At 33.7% G+C, this 19,450-nt stretch overlaps 1 protein-coding gene across 1 annotated transcript; it reads left to right on the plus strand.

Moving 5' to 3' along the window:
• Nucleotides 1-1,586: 1,586 nt before the first annotated feature.
• LOC111048049 (carboxypeptidase Q) lies at nt 1,587-17,103 on the plus strand. Its single transcript, XM_039425357.1, has 7 exons — nt 1,587-1,676; nt 1,935-2,458; nt 3,972-4,122; nt 7,134-7,383; nt 11,012-11,252; nt 13,986-14,168; nt 16,489-17,103. Exons 2-7 carry the CDS (start codon nt 2,082-2,084, stop codon nt 16,745-16,747), a joined length of 1,461 nt encoding a protein of 486 aa, XP_039281291.1. The 5' UTR covers nt 1,587-1,676; nt 1,935-2,081; the 3' UTR covers nt 16,748-17,103.
• The last annotated feature ends 2,347 nt before the right edge of the window (nt 17,104-19,450 follow it).

Below are 19,450 nucleotides of genomic sequence, written 5' to 3' on the forward strand. Positions count from 1 at the left end.
AAAATGCAGGCGAGCGAAGCGAGCCTGCTGATCTCATTCCTAGACGATCCAGGGGGGCGGAGACCCCTGGCTAGACGGATATGGCGAGCGAAGCGAGCCTGACGGCTAGTGGCTTATATAATCGTTCACATAGCTTTATTTAATAATAAGACTCGTTATATCAAAATCAAAACTTGTAACACAACTTCATAAATATTATGCGACCCTTAAATATTATTAAAGTTGGATATTAATAATATGACTCAAGTTGAGTCAGTATGCTTGGCTAGTGCGGACGGTCTGTGAATAGCTCCTCCATTAATATAATACTCCCCCCAGACGACACTATGCCATGGGGATGAAAACGCATCACAATGATTTGCTTTGTGTACTGTTTTTTTTGTGGAATAATTGAATAAAGGCCATTTATCATTATTATTATTATTATTACTCATTCCAAACAATACACACGACTCTAATTTATGGTGTAGCGACAGTATATTTTTGACTTCTTCGAGTGAAATCCTTGTTATCGTACGTGAAGTACTTTTATATCCCTCAAATAGCTTACAGATAGAGGGATACTATCGCACTGTTGTAATATTCAAATAAATAAATTGGCTGTGGCTTCATTCACCTATTGAACTGGACAATTTTTTCAGGGTGGTAGGCTGACATGATTTCTTATCAAACTAATTTACTGTGCTTGAATATAATTATGTTTTCATTCTCTCCCTATTTTCCAGAACAAACACCTCATTATATAACTTAAATTGTTGACTTCCTGTTTTATCTAAGTTCTCTATGAAGGTGTAAGCTTCAATAATTGATTTCTATTGGTGGTATTCTGTTATTTAAATACATAGACTGTTCTAAGTCTATGTTTTGAAATATGCTTGTGTGTGAATGTGTGCGTGTATTTGTTTCAAATCAAATCACTTTTATTTTGACATCATCATAAATGATACTTTACATTATATAACATTTTGTAGATAATACACTTATCCAACTGGATTTGACAAAACAAAATGAATTTTGTTACCATCATACAAAATTGTGAATCGTTATAATTGGTCAAAACAAATAAACTACTTGCTATATTATAAAAAATTTGTTTGCAAGTAGGAGTCTCTTGTGATTTTTTTTTAATGCTACTACATTCACTTGTAGATTCACTCACTATTCATACAATTGAAGAATAGAAATTACCTGTGTACAAGTACTATTGATTTGCAACGAAATTAATTAATTACAATAAATAAACTGTCAATAAGTTCTGGTTAAATACTAATAAGCCATTTGAAAATCTGTTTTTTAAATGAAAAAATATTATTCTTTTTTCTCAACTCCTGCTCACATACAAAAGCTTCTTGCTTTTTTGTGAGTAGTAAAATTTATTGTTTGCTTCAATTATTTCTTGACATCATCATCATCATCATTTTTAATATTTAATTTAGAACTAATTTTTCATGGTGGAAGTCATCTGTATTTCATATCAAATTTTATTACTGAAGAAGAGTTCTTTTACGGATGATTTTTATGTTACAAATAATGTGAACAATAAAATTGATTCGATTTGATAAAAGTGGTTGACAATTTCAATTTGCGTTTTTCATTGTAGAAAAGTATTACAAGCACAACATCATACACTACACAACTGTAGTTTTTCTCTATTTTTCAGTCTATGAGTGAATTATGTTAGTTTGTTTATTATCAAATATTATATTCCATAAATTATGTTCTGCTGGTCTTTTGAAATTTGTTTTTTCTAGTTTCATAAATATAGTTAATTTAGAATTCCTGGTTTTGATAACTGATCTTGTTAATTTATATTTCTCATCAACTGCAGTGAGACATCTTTTACCTCTCTTGACCTCAATTTTATGATGTCAAATATCTCGAGCGCAGCTCCATCATTCTTGTCATTCATTTTTCAATCAAGTTTTTTTTTACAGGGATGGAAAGTCACTTGAAGAGATAACTGACACAGATTTGTGAAGGCTGCAAGCTGTGTGATTGCTACATTCTAATGATCGGAGGTTTGAATTCACTGACTGTGAACCAAACCACCGCCTCTCAATAACATTATTATTGTATCAGCAATGAAGTTCATTACTCTTTTAATTGTTGTAATTTATGCTTGTAACTGTTTGTGTGTAACTGACGAAGCAATAGCAACAAATGAAATTCCACGAGATGAACAGCGACAGAAATCTGTGGAATGTAGAATAGATGAAGAAGTAAAGCGAGAAATTCTCGGCTATAAGCCTGTTGTCGATAAAATTGTTAATGCTGTAACCAAAGGTGATTTCAAAGGGAAGGTTTACGATGAATTGGCCGCCTTTGTTGATAAGTTTGGTTCTCGTTATTCTGGAACTAAAAACTTGGAGGATGCTATCGATTACATGCAATCGGTGCTCAAAAATCATAATTTGGATAACGTTCACACGGAGCCAGTTACTTTTGATGGATGGTTCAGGTGAGTGATAAATGATAACTTTTCAAAATTAAAAAATTACTTTGTTATGCTCCAAACCATTTTGTACCACTTTAGTAAAATCAAGCATTCACTAGTTGAATTAATGCACATCGATTAACCTTCTTTATTTCTATCTTAGGCCCTGTTGCACAAAAGCCGGTTAAATTTTAACCGTGATTAATTCCATGAGAACCAATCAGAGAAGGCTGTTTTGATAAGACGGTTAAATTTCAACCGTGATTAATTTTATGAGAACCAATCAGAGAAGGTTATTTTGATAAGAAGGCTTCTCTGATTGGTTCTCGTGGTATAAATCACGATTAAAATTTAACCGTCTTATCAAAAAATCCTTCTCTGATTGGTTCTCATGGAATTAATCACGGTTAAAATTTAACCGGCTTTTGTGCAACCGGCACTTTTAGAATCGATTCCTACTATTGACGGCTATTGTATCGTACTCTATTGAACTGCATTAGCACTCAAATAGTACACTATTAATGCTACTGTCTGAGTACTTACTATCTGAGTACTACAAAACTGTATAATTATGTCAAATTTAACTATTTATCTAACTTTGTTCTGTTTCTATACTACGTTGTAATATCAATATACAATATCGGGGCACCGAGCTTCACTCGTTATTTATTTATTGATAAACAGAACTCTATTCTCTAAAATGATTGGAGAAGGACTAACAGGCACAGCCCAAAACTGTTTCTTCCCCGAATTTTGATTTATACACTTTAAATATTCCAAAAAGTAGTTTATGTTCCATACACTTGAATTCAGTCCAAATATTTGAAAACATAAAAGTTCCAATTTAGATTGTTTACATAACAAATTGAATAACAAAATAACACTCACTAATCACTTAGAACTGTAAAATAATGATTAACTTTGAATATTATGATATATACCATCTCATGTCAACAAAATTTCTAGATTTCTCGCGAGATACGGTAAGTTAATTGATTACACATCTGATCTGCCACACAGGCACACGCATCTTCTGTTATCGACAGATGACGAAATCATCATCTGTTTTTCCAAGGATGAATTATTATCCTTTTCATGTCCTTCAGCGAGTTTTCCCAGGGATGAGACCTATAGTGCAATCGAATTTTGATATCATAAACCTACTATATTACAAATTTCGTGAAAATCGTTAGAGCCGTTTTTGAGATCCGTTGAACATAAATAACCATATAACCAGATATAAAAATATAAACAGACATACAGAAATTGCTCGCTTAATATAATAGGATTATCAATTGTTTTAATTGATTTAGTAATGTGTAATAGAAGCATCACAGATTAAATAATTATGTATGATCGATTCATCTTCTGAATTCAGACGCCGACAAAATATAGCTTTGTCAATTATTATTTTTATTTAAACCTATATATTTTTAAATTATGATAACTAGGTACCGTACTCATTTAATTTGGATTTTTGGCTGGCATAATCTAGCATTTTCTGACGTTCTTGAATTATTTTGTGTTTTTTTTCTAGAGGTGAAGAGTATGCCACTCTTATCAAGCCACGTTTGTATGAGATGAAGATTCTGGGTCTAGGAAATTCCATTTCTACTCCCGGCAGTGGTATTGTTGCAGAAGCCTTAGTGGTGAATTCATTCGAAGAACTTGTGGCGAAGTCAGATCAGGTGAGCATAATATTTTCTAGATGCATTCAAATTTAATTCTCGTTTATTAATTATATCTTACTGTAGTAGATAGGTATAGAATTTTCATGCATCAAGACTACAGTGACACCACGTTCATCCGGTATTCGCTTATCCGATATTCCGGTTTATCTGCTATGGTTTCGAGGGAAAAATGAATAACATTGTAGTAAAAATGATTAATCGCAATCACTAAAACCGTCGTCTAATCAAAACCGGATAGACGAGGTTCAAAACGTTTTACAAATGTACCTAGAATGTATTCTAGGCACATTGCGTTTTACTGTACTTTTGAACTACATTCAATATATTTTTTATGATTTCTAATTTTGGTATAATGTACGGTTAAAACTAGTTTACAGTTAAACTAGTTAAACTAGTTTACAGTTAAGTTTACAGTTAAACTAGTTTACGGTTAAACTATTTACAGTTTGATTTTCTTTTGATGCAGCAGTAAAATTAAATTAAATTTGATTTCTCTTTAAAAATATTTCTATTATTAGGCTGCTTACGCAGTGAAGGTTTCAACCAAGACTGGAAAGTATTGTACTTGTACTCTTGCTAATCTTTTACTATGGCAACTTTCGCCTACTGGTGATTTAAACCATGCAAAATTATTTTACTTTATTCAAAACTAATAAACCTGAAAATTTTTGAGCAAAAAGCATGCATCTTTCTGATCTCCATTTGGAAATCACAGCTTCCACAAATTACAAAATATTCTGCTATTAATTATCCAATTTCAAGTCGTTTGGTTATCTCACTAATAATTTCTCAAACTTGTTCCCTTTTGGCAAATCTATTTTTCGTATCAATCCACGTTACATTCAGTGTCTTTATGCAAAATTTCAACAAACAAGCTTTTACACTAAAATAACCACTTGCAGATTATATAAACTGTGAAAATTTTACTCACTGGCTGGAGCATGTTTTCGAATCACGTGGGATTCATTATCAACAAATTTAATCACTGACTGGAGCATTTTTCACTGTTAATAAAGTCTGCAAGTCGTTATTCTAGTGTCAAAACTTGATGAAACATAATTATAGCAGTTTGTAATGGATAGAGAAATTCAGGACTTGAAAATTTCAAGTCGATCAGATCGGTAGCTCAGACGTGATGATGCGAAAGACAATTTACCCCTATCTGTTTTCAATCCCAAGTGATTTTTGAATAATTTCATTGAATTTCGATTTCTATTACCTCGTAATTTATTTATTTAATTATTGGATAGAGCATACAATACAATAGTCGGAAAAGAAAAAAACAGGTTATTGCTCAAAACTTCTACTTCCTAATTTTGTCTTAAATCGTCCAAATATTATGTAGGTTTTTATAATATAATTTTATATATTTTTTGGATAGTTGGATACTTCCTCCATTCATTCCACTGTTCTCTTCAACATTAATTGAATCATAATAATTTTTATGTTATTAAAATTTACAGATGAAAATAAATTGGAAGTTGCATTTGTTCAAATGCTAATTAATGAATAGTTATTATCAAACGAAAATCCCAATTAAATGCTGTAAATCACCTCTAGGACTTCTGCTACTGCAAATATTGACAACAGGGTAAACAGCTAGATGGAAATTCGATGAGCGCTACTATACAAAAATTGAAAGAATAAGACGTTGATATTGTCAATACCACTGTAATATTTCAAAAATCACTATATATCACTATATATTTTCAAAAATTAATTAATATTACAGAATATATTCATGGTAACACCTACCACATCTTCAAATGAACTAATGTGTGGTTGAAGGAACAACAACAACAAACATATTAGTTCAGCTGAAGATGTGGTAGGTATTACCATGAAACCTGGTTCTGTATTATGAATTAATTTTCGGATAAATAAAAGTGGTATTGACAATATGAACGTCTTATTCTTTCAATTTTTGTATAGTAGCGCTCATCAAATTTCCATCTAGCTGTTTACCCTGTTGTCAATTTTTGCAGGAGCAGAAGTCTTCGGTGTGATTTACAGCATTTAATTGGGATTTTCGTGTAATAATAATGTATGATATGAGATTTCAGCGATGGTAATTTTATTTTGACGTATGATGTTATCATCATATGAAAGTAGTCATGTGATTCATTCAAAAAGCCGAATCGTTGATAAAATAAATAATCAAGTTAGTTTTTTACGAGAAAAGCTCAATGTATAGATAAAGAAAATGTAAAATTTGAATGTGTGAAATTAATAAAAGTTATTGATTTATAACACGATATTGATTTATAGAATAAATATCGGGGACCGTGCTTCGCTCTGGAGTACAAAAGCATAAAACATTTATTACTAAAGAAGAAATTATAATAACATTCATACAGAAATGTTTTATCTAATCACAGTAAATTGAGATTAATTCCCAGAGGAATGCGAAAATTCCCCTCACAAAGGCCCAGTTGCACAAAAGCCGGTTAAACTTTAATCCTGATTAACTTCACGTGAACCAAATCAGAGAAGACCATTTCAAAAAGATGGATCTACTGGAATTAATCAGGATTGAAAATAACCCGGTTTTTTGCAACCGACACTGAGTACCTGATTGAATGATTACAAAAGTTCAACAGCTGAGTCATAATTTTGACACAGTCCCACACACATGAACTCGCTCACTCACTTTCATCACCAACAGACGACGAAATAATATTATTATCAACTGTTTTTCAAGGATGAATAATAATTATCCTTTTAATGTCCTTCAGCAAGTTTTCCCAGATATGAAACCTAGTGCAATCGAATCTTTATATTATAAACCTACTATGTTCTGAATTTCGTGAGAATCGTTAGAGCCGTTTTCGAGATCCGGTGAAATACAAACATATAAACATTTAAATATCTAAACACATCCAAACATCTAAACATATCAAAAGAAGTTTCTCGTTTAATAGTATAGGATATAGGATATCCTACAATAATTATTCTTGAAATTTGATTTTTATGTATTTGTTGATTGATTGATGAATGGAATGTGACAGGTGAAAGGTAAAATAGTGGTATACAACGAGGCGTTCAAATCGTACGGAGAGACGGTGAAGTACAGATCGATCGGCGCCATTGAGGCGGCTCGTCACGGCGCGGTCGCCGCCCTGCTACGCTCCGTGACGCCATACTCGCTCTACACGCCGCACACTGGAATGATGCACTACGACCCGAATGTCACCCGCATACCCTTCGCCGCCATCACCATCGAGGACGCCCAGATGCTCCGCAGAATGAGTGAACGAGGTCAGTCTATGTGGAAGACAGATGATAGGAACACACTGTTGCCACGTTTCCGTTTCCATCTCCTTCTACAGGGTGTTTCAGAAGTAGTGTCGAAAATTTTAGGATATTGTTCCTGGATGATAGGAGAACAAATGTCGTATTTCAAGTGTCCAAAACTCAGCGGTTATCCTTATAGCTGCCATTTTGTTTTTTTCACTTAGGAATTTTTATCTCAAGAACGAAATTATGTATTGATCTGAAATTTGGTATGAATATTTATGCTATGAAGATTCAACTTCAAAAAAATATAATAAAAACTTTTTGATGTAAATTTTCAAAATGGCAGCCATTTTAAATTGTTGATTGCAAATTTCACGAAAACCGTTCACTTTACAGAAAATTTACAAGAGACAAAAAAGTTAGCAAATTTCATCAAGATTTCAAGGATACCTCATTTATCAAGATTGGTCCGAGAATAACAGAGGAATTGATGATTATTTTCGTACAGCATGCATGATCATGAACAAACAAGATCATCTGAAAAACATTGTAAAATCAGCTGGATGGTCATATGGCGCCATACCGAGTTTCAAAGCTTCATCTTGAATACAATTTGAATTAAAAATGTAATATTGATGTTTAAATTGTGAAAAGTGGTCATGCATGCAGTACGAAAATAATAAATTTCTATGTTATTCTTTGACCAATCTTAATAAATGAGGTATCCTTGAAATCTTGATAAAATTTGCTAACTTTTGTCTTTTGTAAATTTTCTGTAAAGTGAACGGTTTTCGTGAAATTTGCAATCAAAAGCTTTAAATGGCCGCCGTTTTGAAAATTTACATTCATGCCAAATTTCAGATCAATACATCATTAGTTCTTGAGATAAAAATTCCTAAGTGAAAAAACAAAATGGCAGCTATAAGGATAACCACTGAGTTTTGGACACTTCAAATACATCATTAGTAGTCTCCTATCATCCAGGAACAATACCCTACAATGTTCGACACTACTTCTGAAACACCCTGTATAGTATATAGCTGTGATTCGAGTTATCCCGGTAATATGATCTAATATCAATGCTGATTCTAGTTAATTATGGTAAATTCAAATTCCTATACAAAGACCATAACAAAAATCAACATACAAAGTCAATTTAATCAAAATACAATTATAAATACTGGCGTCATGGTAGGGAGTGCTGAATTGAATGAAATTAGGAAAAATAACTATAGTGAGGTCCACGTTGTAATGGCAGTGGAGAAAGATAGGAGAACAACGTTGCCGATCCTCTTTCTACCTTCTATATACGGTAGCTGATACAGGTTTATTGATATAATACTGCTCATTCTCGTTTAAAATAATAATTTATATTTTATTAAGCAAGAAATTATATTTTCAATAATTTCATAATAAATTTTTATAATAATTATTAAGATAAATAGTTTGTTGATCAATTATCAATTTTACATTGTTGAAAGACGATCTGGCAACAGAGCAAAGAGAGAAAATAATTTTAAAATAATAATTTATTTTTTTATCAAGCAAGAAATGATGTTTTTCAATAATTTCATTATGAATTCTCATAATTTAAGATGAAATATTTTGTTAATTAGGTAACTATTAATTTTACATCGTTGAAAGACGATCTGGCAGCAGTGCAAAGAGAGAAAGAGATAGCGCTATCCGCTTTGTTGAATGATAGACAATGATAGAAATATCATTGCAAATCAAACACTTCCATTATAATGACATGTGGACCTCATTATAGCTAACTATGGGTTCCCATGTAATAGGATATGAAAACTTTGTGTAATAGGAATGGAAGGTGAAGAGGAGTGGAAAAGGGAAAACCGGGAGAGGAAGAGAGGAAAAAAGAGAGAAAAATGGTTTTTCTCCCTCAGGGATGTTGCCCTCGGCTTCGCCTCGGGCTTCAAACTTTTCCCTCAGGGAGAAAAAACAGTACTTTTCACTCTAGATATACAAATAACTATCATTCAAGAAAAAATATTTTTTGAATGATTTTTTTATAGGATCATTTTGTTAGTTCATTATATCGCTTCATAGTGTACAAACGATTTGACAAGGGTATGCGACAGGGTGTCTACCCGTCTTCTTGTCACTTCGGCATTCTGACCATAGGCGACAGCTTATCTCCTAGTGAATAAATATATTGCTGAACGGGTTGAAAAGTTGATGTGGTGACACCCAGACGTCTACCCTTTAGCAAGGGTGCGGAGCTAAAAAAGGATAGAGCTACATGCTTTGTCTAATGACAGACAAGGATAGCAAACCGATGTTAATCAGGTGCTGAATTTCAACGTGAATCTTAAGCTAGGTTTACACTATGTAGCAGAGCTACATGTAGCTCAGCTATATAGCTCTGCTACAAGTTCAAAAAATGACACTGGAGATCTGCTATATAGCAGAAAATGAGCTATCCAAAGTTTTCGGTAAACATCAAAGAGAATCTGAGCTATATGTAGCTCTGCTTTTCAATTTTTAGCTCTGCTCTTTGTCAATTTTTGCTCATAGCAGAGCTAGATGTAGCTGCTGTGGCCTTGAAGGCCGCAGCTGTTTAGTGCCTGCTGGGTTTACCCCAGATATACTGTAGTCATTTTGTCGTCAGAGTGCTAGTAGGCTACTGCGCATTGCGAGCATTTCTTTTTGATTTATATATTATTGTGCAATGATGGAGTATGAATTTGACTGGAATAGAAACAAAATTATCCAATGTCTTCTTTCTCTTCTCTCTGCTGAAAATATCACAGTAGCTGCGGCTGCTGCAAGAACTATCTACCTTCTTCGGCATCTGGCTGGGAACTGAGCAGTGAATACTGGCTTATTCCAAACAATTGGATGGAAGTTGATAAACTGTAATAGAATTGCAAGTTTCCTCAAAAGTAACAACCCACGATAATATGCTAATATCGTGGTACCGAGCTTTGCTCTGGAGTGTAAAAACATAGAAAATTTGTAACGATTTATACTACAGTCCAAATAAAAATCTAGGTTAAGCTACTATCACTCATCAAAATAACAATTTATTCACACTTTAAAAAACAAATACATCAATTACAAATAGATATACTATGAATTCGTTTTAGAATGATATAAGTTACTAAGTTTGCTACAATATTTGTTAATATACTATCTACTATTCTACACTACAAGCATCTAGTTACTATTTTGGACTTTCTGAAGTAAACATGTTTTTTTTAAAAAAAGAGAAATAAACGAAAATAAGTTTTTCATTTCGTGAGATCAGCTGAGGAATAACCCACACATGCACTCGTTCACTCAGTTCCATTACGGTATCGACAGACGACAAAATTTCCAGCTGTTTTTCCAAGGACGTATTTATCCTTTTAATGTCCTTCAGCGAGTTATCCCAGGGTTGAGACCTAGTGGAATCGAATTTTCATATCATAAACCTACTTTGTTCCAAATTTCGTGAGAATCGTTAGAGCCGTTTTCGAGATCCGGTCACATACAGATATATAAACAGAAATTGCTCCTTTAATATTATAGGATTTACCTATGTAACATTCTTCCATACTGCCACATATTCAGTGGGCTGTAACTTGTGTCATATTAATTTTTGTAAAAGAAACCAATTAGAACATGGATACCGTAACGTTTGTTGCAGGTTCAAGGCTGGAGATCGAGCTGAAAATGTCCAACTCGGTGGAGCAGGGCCTGAAGTCGCGCAACTCGGTGGCCGAGCTTGCCGGCAGGAAGCTCGCGGACAGAGTGGTGCTGGTGTCGGGTCACCTGGACAGCTGGGATGTCGGCCAAGGGGCCATGGACGATGGTGCAGGCGCGTTCATATCCTGGTACAGTCTGGCTGTTCTCAACAAGCTGGGTCTCAGACCTAAACGTACCTTGAGGTCAGTTCAAGGCTGAACATACTTGAAATACGCTGTTCTGTTTCAATGTCAAATTTAAAAGTATAGTAGATAATATAAATTTAAAATAGATAGATGTTTAATTCATTCAACACAGTGCACTCACTATTACACAAGCACACAGTTTTGAACGTCCTCAAATTAATACAAATGTAACCGCCCCCAGATGAGGGTAGAAGAGATCTCTAAATTCTAAAGAGCGAGTCATGGGACTGGACAAACAACAAACTTTTGCGTTCTATTAAACTTCTAAATTTTATTGAATTAATTAATCTAATTAAAATTTGGAAAAAAATAATCTATATCGGTTCATTGCACATTCTATAAAACTGCCTGTGGATTTTTGCTAACTATTCGTCTGGAATTTTAACTGTTTACGATGGTAGCGTGAACTTTATTCATTCTACTAATACAGTAAATAATTGGGGATTCGGTCAATTTGGGTTTTCTAAAACATGAGCTAGAAAATATAATGGCACTCACAATCTTTCAAATTAAATCCATTAGGTACTATTAGAATTTTACTACACTAATTGAACTTGACACTAATGGAATTTTGACTCACTAATATTAATCTTCAACAAACATTCACACATTCACTTTTAATAATTCATAAACTAGTTCAACGTAACCCACGGCGGAAAATAATACAAATTAACAAATTTAAACAATTAACACGTTAGTTATTGGGCCGTCGAGGCCCGAGGCTACCTCTGGATTTTAATCTTATTTCGATTCGCGGCTTGATTCGAACTGGTCTTTTTCCACGTAAATCATGTTCCCCTTCCACCAACGAGATGACGGTCCACGTGGAGGCAGAGCACAATTCCGTGGGAAAGGAAAGTGCGAGTTTGAAATATTCCCAAATACTCGTGTATTTTCCATCGCTAATGGAAATACAGTTCCGTGAGAATACTTCAACCCTGCATAAAATTTGAGTCTTCCCGGACGCAAGTTAGAAAAATCTTAATGTGAGAAAATTTATTTTTCAACAGAAAAATAAATTTCTCATGACAAAAAAATCACACGGAAACTCAACTACAAGATTACCAAAGTCTCATTATTGCTAAAGCTCTAATTATACTCTTTTTTAAATGTACCAGATCAATAAATTTATTTCAATATCATAACCATTACACAAATATAAAATACAGCCTACTAAAATCGACTAATTCTCCAAATACAACACCTGCACCGTGAAGTAGGCTTTGTCAGTCAGATATTTTTGAAGGTCGGCTATAAATCTATTAAGAAGAATGCTGGTGGATGCATGCTTTAAATATATAGGGAGCTTATTATAAAATTTGCAGCTTGAATAACTAGGCTTACCCTCAAAAAGCGTCCTCATATGCGGCTGAATAGCATTTAAGTTGTCTCTGCCTCTAGTGTTGTAGGATGAAAAAGTGATGTAGGCGCCGCACCATGACACACCGATTCAACCGAAATATAACCCAGAGAGATGATATAAATTTTCGTATATAGGTTGGAGATGTTTCAAGTTTATAGATGTACATAGACATAATGAAAGTTATGAGCTTGATGTCATTCTCGTTCAATTCCAGTCTAGTGTACCCGTCTACAGAAGAGCAATAAGGAGTGCGTATCGGAGATAAGTCTCAGGTACATTCTATTTTTTACAGTGAGTATAATAATTCTAAAAATCTGGTGTGGCGCACTCACACAACTTTCCTTGCCGTTATGAAAATTGATCACCTGACGCTAGTGTTCACACGCATCTCAAGTCTACTTATAAACAAGGATCTGAGCCAGCTGATGACAGGACAATAACGCTGGAGACATACGAGGTCTGCTATCTCTTCTTAGTGAATCATTTAATAGAATCAACATTTGCCAACAGTTTGCAATTGGATAATCACATTTTCTCGGATTTCGAGCTTATTTTCAATTTTGTGTGAAAGTGTTACTGAACATCAATTGTAGAGGTTTTCATGCTCAATCTTTTCCACTCAATTTTTTTTTTTGTATCTGAAGCCTGACAATTGGGAATCTAAAATCAAACTTTGCATAGATGGGGCGGAGCTCCTGAAATTTTTACAGATATAGGACTTGTGGCAGTTGATAGAGCTTATCAATGACTATTTTAGGTACAAATTTGATCAAAAATCGTTGGAGCCGTTTTCGAGAAAATCGCGAAAAACCCTGTTTTTGACAACCTTTTCTCCATTTTAGCCGCCATCTTGAATTGCATTTGATCGAAATTGTTCGTGTCGGATCCTTATATTGTAAGGACCTTAAGTTCCAAATTTCAAGTCATTCTGTTTTATTGGGAGATGAGATATCGTGTACACAGAAGCACATACACTCATATATATACACACACACACACACACACACACACACACACACACACACACACACAGCAGCAGCGACAATGAATTGAACGCATCCCTACAGGGGTGATTAAATCCAAGGCCCACTATATACCATATAGCCCTCTTTTGTAATACGAAGACCCACTGCATATTTTCCTTTGTAGTACAACCCCAAAGCTGTATACCATATGAAGGGAACAGGGGAAAAACGATCAAAGTCACAAAATATGTTTTCTTCTTCTTCTTTTTCTCCTTCTCATTCTCCTTCTCCTTCTAAGCTGAGAATATTGTTCGTTTTTCCCCTGTGCCCTTCATATGTGAGGTAACAGTAAAAAGTTGCAATAATTCATGAGTGTGTTGAGAATATTGTTTTTGTTTCCAGGGCAGTTCTTTGGACTGTGGAAGAGCTTGGTCTGATTGGCGCAAAGCAGTATGTAAAACGTCACTACAAAGATTTGGATAAATTCGATTTGGTAATGGAGTCTGATGAGGGGACGTTCACACCTTTGGGCATGGAGTTTGCTGGATCCGAAAATGCTGAATGTGTTGTACAAGAGATTCTCAAGTAAGTGATAATAGAAAGTTCATAGAATACTAAATTTGATTGAAAAGTAAGTTGAGTCACTCGAGTACGTAGAAACAAAGGAAAATAAATAAAAATAGAAATCTGAGTACCCTTTTAAATTATTTCGTCACAACATGTTTTGGGTATACAGGGTGTCCCACGAAAGGTGTAGCCGAAGACCATGGATTCTACATTGAATTTGCAACAAAAAATGTCCAGTAAAGTTTTCTTCTATCGACCTTAGTTTTCGAGATATATCGAATTTTTGAAAAACGTCAATAACTATAAAACTATCAGTCAAAATCTAATTCCAAGGAAATTGTTGGAAAGACATTTCCAATAAGATTCATATAATTTGTTCATTTGTTTGACGTTTTTGAACTTTTTATGAGCGTTCAAAGTTGAAAAAGTTCATTCGTCGAGTTCAAAGCCAAATTTCAACCAGTTTGAACACTCATAAAAAGTTCAAAAACGTCAAACAAAGGAATAAATTATATGAATCTTATTTGAAATATCTTCCTCTTTCCAACCATGTCCTTGGAATTAGATTTTGACTGATAGTTTTCTAGTTATTGACGTTTTTTAAAAATATTGAAAAATCGATATATCTCGAAAACTAAGTCGATATAAGAATGTTTTTATAAATACACTTTTCGTGGGACACTCTGTATGATGCCATTATCAAGACATGTTGTGACAAAATAATTTAAAAAGGGTACTTACTTACTTACTGCCATGGCCATACATATCTAAATAGATATTTCGCCGCACCAACAAAGTCCCTCCACCTCTCTCGATTGTCCGCGTCCTCCTCGGTTGCTCCAATTCTCTCCATATCGGCCTTACTTTACTTTACTTTTCTTGTTCGTCACAATTATTAAACTGCATTAAGGGAGCAACGATCCCGCAGTATAAATGACACGTCAAAGTTTAATCTAATATCTACCATCCCTCCTATTTCAACACAACAGATCCCACATAATCAAACATTATTCAACAAGGAATTATGCTAACCTGTACGGACACAATACAATAAGGAATTCCCTGAGTGTTTTTTTTAACTCCTTCAAGCCATCAATTTCTCTTTTGTGAGATGGGATTGAATTAAATATCTTCATTCCCTTATAAAACGGATTACTCTCCAGCAGGCTACTCTTCACTTGACTCCACCATTTCCGTCGTGGTCTTCCTCTCAGTCGTCGTCCTTAAGTAAAAAGGTTACTAAGATTTATATTTTTATTCATATTCAAAAGTAGCCCTAAAGAAAAATGACAAGCAAAGGAATATATTGTTTGTAGTACCCAATGTATATTGGAGAACTGTTTGACTCATCATTTAATTCATAGTGATATCATAGAGAAACGATAGCATAAGTAGATATCCCATGGTATAGGGAATTTATGTCGCAACTTTTACTGTTATCTCAAGCCGATTACTGTCGATTATTGTCAATTTTTACTGTTTTGTTGGGGTGAGAGTGTATGAACGGCACAATTTGAGAGACTACCAGCATCACACAGCTGCATAGGAAAGAACTACGTGAACTATCGGCTTGGGATAACAGTAAAAGTTGCGACATAAACGCCCTATACCATGGGATATCTACTTATGCTATCGTTTCTCTGTGGTGATATTCACTTCAAACTGCTTCTCATTCAATGATGTCAGTTTAAAGTGAATGTACTCTAGCCGCGCTACTAGAGTCGTCGATTAGGAATTGGACCTTAAGAAAGCGTGTTTGGTAACCATCCTCAATAATTTAGAGTCAATTGAACAAACTATGACGGAACTTAATTTAATTGATTTCAATTTCAACTGTTGGATATTATATTGCTCAAATCAACTTTATTATAATAATAAATAATACTAATAACTCAATATTATTCGTTATAAGTGGTAATTGAGTGGAATATTTTTAATCAATTTATTAATTCAAGCCATCTAAATTCAAAATTTATAGTTTTCATGTTTATTTTGGACTAAAATTTTATAAAAATTGTACAAGTGAAATTCTAACCTTATCTTGGACTTTGTCACCTATAAATTGGAAGAAAAGTAGCACAAGGACTATCTTATTATTTTATCTCCCAGTGTTATTACATTAGTGTCATTGGCATTGTAAATAAATAATATATATATATATATATATATATATATATATATATATATATATATATATATATATAAATTGGAAATGGGACAGTTTTGGGCATGAGCCTGTTGTGCCTTACCTCATGTTAAGTATTTGTGCACAATGTGATAAATAAATGAAAAAATAAATATTAATGACAAATTATTAATCGAATCTTACAATTTTCAGATTGATGGATTCGATAAATGCAACGAAATTCCAGAGGGGTAACAAAATGGGAATCGGATCTGACATTGTAGAAATGACAAGTTTGGGTGTGCCTGGTGCTAGTTTACTGAATCAGAACGATAAGTACTTCTATTATCATCATACCAATGCTGATACCATGACAGTAGAAGATCCAGATTCGCTTGATAAGTGCCTGGCTTTATGGGCAGCGTTTTCCTACGTTGTGGCCGATTTGAACAAAAATTTCAAAGACTTTTAGTAAGCTACGATGCTGTTTGCTCAACATCCAGTACTCTCAACGTTTCACAGGTGCAAACTCGGTTGGGCTCATCTGAAATTGCAATGATAAGACAACATTAATTGAGGAGAGATAAGACTAGGAAATAAAGCTATTTTATGAACAAATCAAAGATCAAATACACTGTTGTGCTCCGTCATAATCGTTTCAGCAATCTCTCTTAATGAAATATTTGTCTCATATTCTGATCAAATAGTAATCAGTCCATAATAATATGGATTTATTTATAAATACAACTAATGTACCTATATTTGAATATACTGTATGTAACATATTTTATATTGTGATATATGTATAAAATATTTATTCTTTATTGATGTTTTGATGCAATTCATTTTCTCATTCTGACTCATCCAATTGGTAGATTTTTTGCAAAGAAATTTCAAGTTTGAAAAAATATTTTCTATTCAGTTATATTTATCCTCCTTTAGAAAGTTTATACTAAAGAGAGGTTTTTAAACCTCCGTAATATTCCTCCACACAGACACTCCAATTCTAACCCTCATGGATAATAGTCCTTCATCGTGTTTGTGCTTAAGCAAGCCTAACAGCTGGTTGATGAATTTTTTTACCAGTTAGATTTTTGTATAATATGTTCCCTGTAGTTTGAAAAATGTTTGGTTAGTGATTCATTTTTATAGTTTTATTCATCAGTAGTGGATCACATTAATTTATTTATTTGTCAGTGACAGTGTGGGAGCATACAGAGAAATTACAAAAATTGCTCCCTGATCAATTACAAAACTTTACAAAATAACGAAGAGAAAAGGAAGAGAAATGAAATAAGAATTTTATTTAAAATCTGTCGTTAAATTGAGTAGGCTATTACCATTCTATGTCTAGTCTCATGGCTACAGGTTTACATCGAATAAATAAATAACTTTTGGATAAATAAAATAATGTTTCTACTTTATGATGTAATGATTATGTGATAATCACTGTTCATTGTAATGATTTTAATTTTCATGTAGTTAATTAGTAGTACAGTTACCAATCTACCTAGAATACATTTCTAGGTATTCTAGGTACCTTGACAGTTACTATTTTAAAGTACAGTTACTTAATACCTTTTTTTATTGTAGCTGTAATTATTTAGTAGTAAAAATGTATTTTATTATTTGTAAAAAAACAGAGAACACAATTCATTCAACTCAAAAATGAAGCACCCCATACAAAAGCTTTAAATATAATTAATAACTACATCTTAAAGAATGAAAAATAATAGAGCATTTGAAAAACAGTTACAGTACTAAATAATTAATGTCAAACCAATAAAATACAAAAATTGCACCTTTGAATAGGAGTACGGAATACTAAATTACTAGACATAGTGACTGGAACAGGCTAACCTTCAAATCTTCAAGGCTGTCTGTCAGGAGTCAATCATAGCCTGGTAATTGAATTCTAATTAATATCAATTACTTTCTCAAATTTAATGCCGCTTTTAGAAATGCTACCCCAATTCTTCCCATTCTACTGTAGTTTATTATAAAACTAGCTGGCCCGGCGAACTTCGTTCCACCAAATAGTTGATGCATCTCATGACAGACTTTAGCTGGATGCACACCTGAGGAGGCGCGATGCGGTATTTTGCATCCAGGTGCTTCTTGCCTATTGGTTTCAATGGAAGAACTCACACACACTGAATCGGGCATGGCGTGGAACGGTGTGATAAGGCAATCTCCATAAGATCAACACTTTGAATTACGAAGCTGCGCCTCCTCAGGTGTGCTTAGCCTTAGCTTAATCTGATGCACTATATTTTTATGAAAATTATCCAACAATCAGTATTTACATTTATATCTCGATGTGGACTTCCTATGTGCTTAGTTAGTTGTGCAGCAGTTTGTATTTTTAGATATAGTTGAATGCAGCTTGCTGGGGAAATTGAATGGTTCTTCCGTGCATATTCTGAATTTACAGCATTTCGAATTCTACGACCCAAGTTTGGACGTCGTTCGTACCGCGGCATTATTATTAGAATTGAAATTTTGTAAATCAGTAGAAAGAAAATAGAAAAACAGATCTACCGACTGCTGTTGGATGACGCAATTATAACAGTTGATTTTTATTTCTGTGTGTGACCAGCTCACAAATCTTCTACCATAAGGATTACAAGTAAACTTTGAAAGACCGTAGGAAAGAGTCCTGAAGTCGGATCATAAATTTGACAGGCCATAAACCTGCTCCTGAACATAACAAACAAAGCTGAAAAAAAAATCAAATTCGGTGCACACATAAAAAAGTTATTGAATGTCAAAATTTGAGACTCGATTCTTATTTATATGGATGATATAAGAAACCTACTCATGTCAAACCTGTGGTCTGTGACTGGATTATAGAAATATTCTGACAGCAGATTCAGATGATGAGTGAACTTTTTATAGATTCATCGATTTCTTCATCACGACCAAAAGTTTTAATAATAATTGGAAGGATCTCCCTTAATTCCGTTCTTTCAGAATAGGTTATGAATGTATAATGGGTATATATTTTCCTTAAATATCCTTCTACGCTACTTTCAAGATCAATCTAGCAGTTTTGTAGGTTACTCAAACGTAGTATAAAATTGAAACGTGGATTATTTGGAATATCAACTTGAAGAACGATCGGAACTAATCGAATTTTCAACTCCTAACATGTTTTTAGATACGGTAGCTAGGG

This window comes from Nilaparvata lugens, chromosome 3 (genome assembly GCF_014356525.2).
Source record: "Nilaparvata lugens isolate BPH chromosome 3, ASM1435652v1, whole genome shotgun sequence".
Classification (NCBI taxonomy): Eukaryota; Metazoa; Arthropoda; class Insecta; order Hemiptera; family Delphacidae; genus Nilaparvata; species Nilaparvata lugens.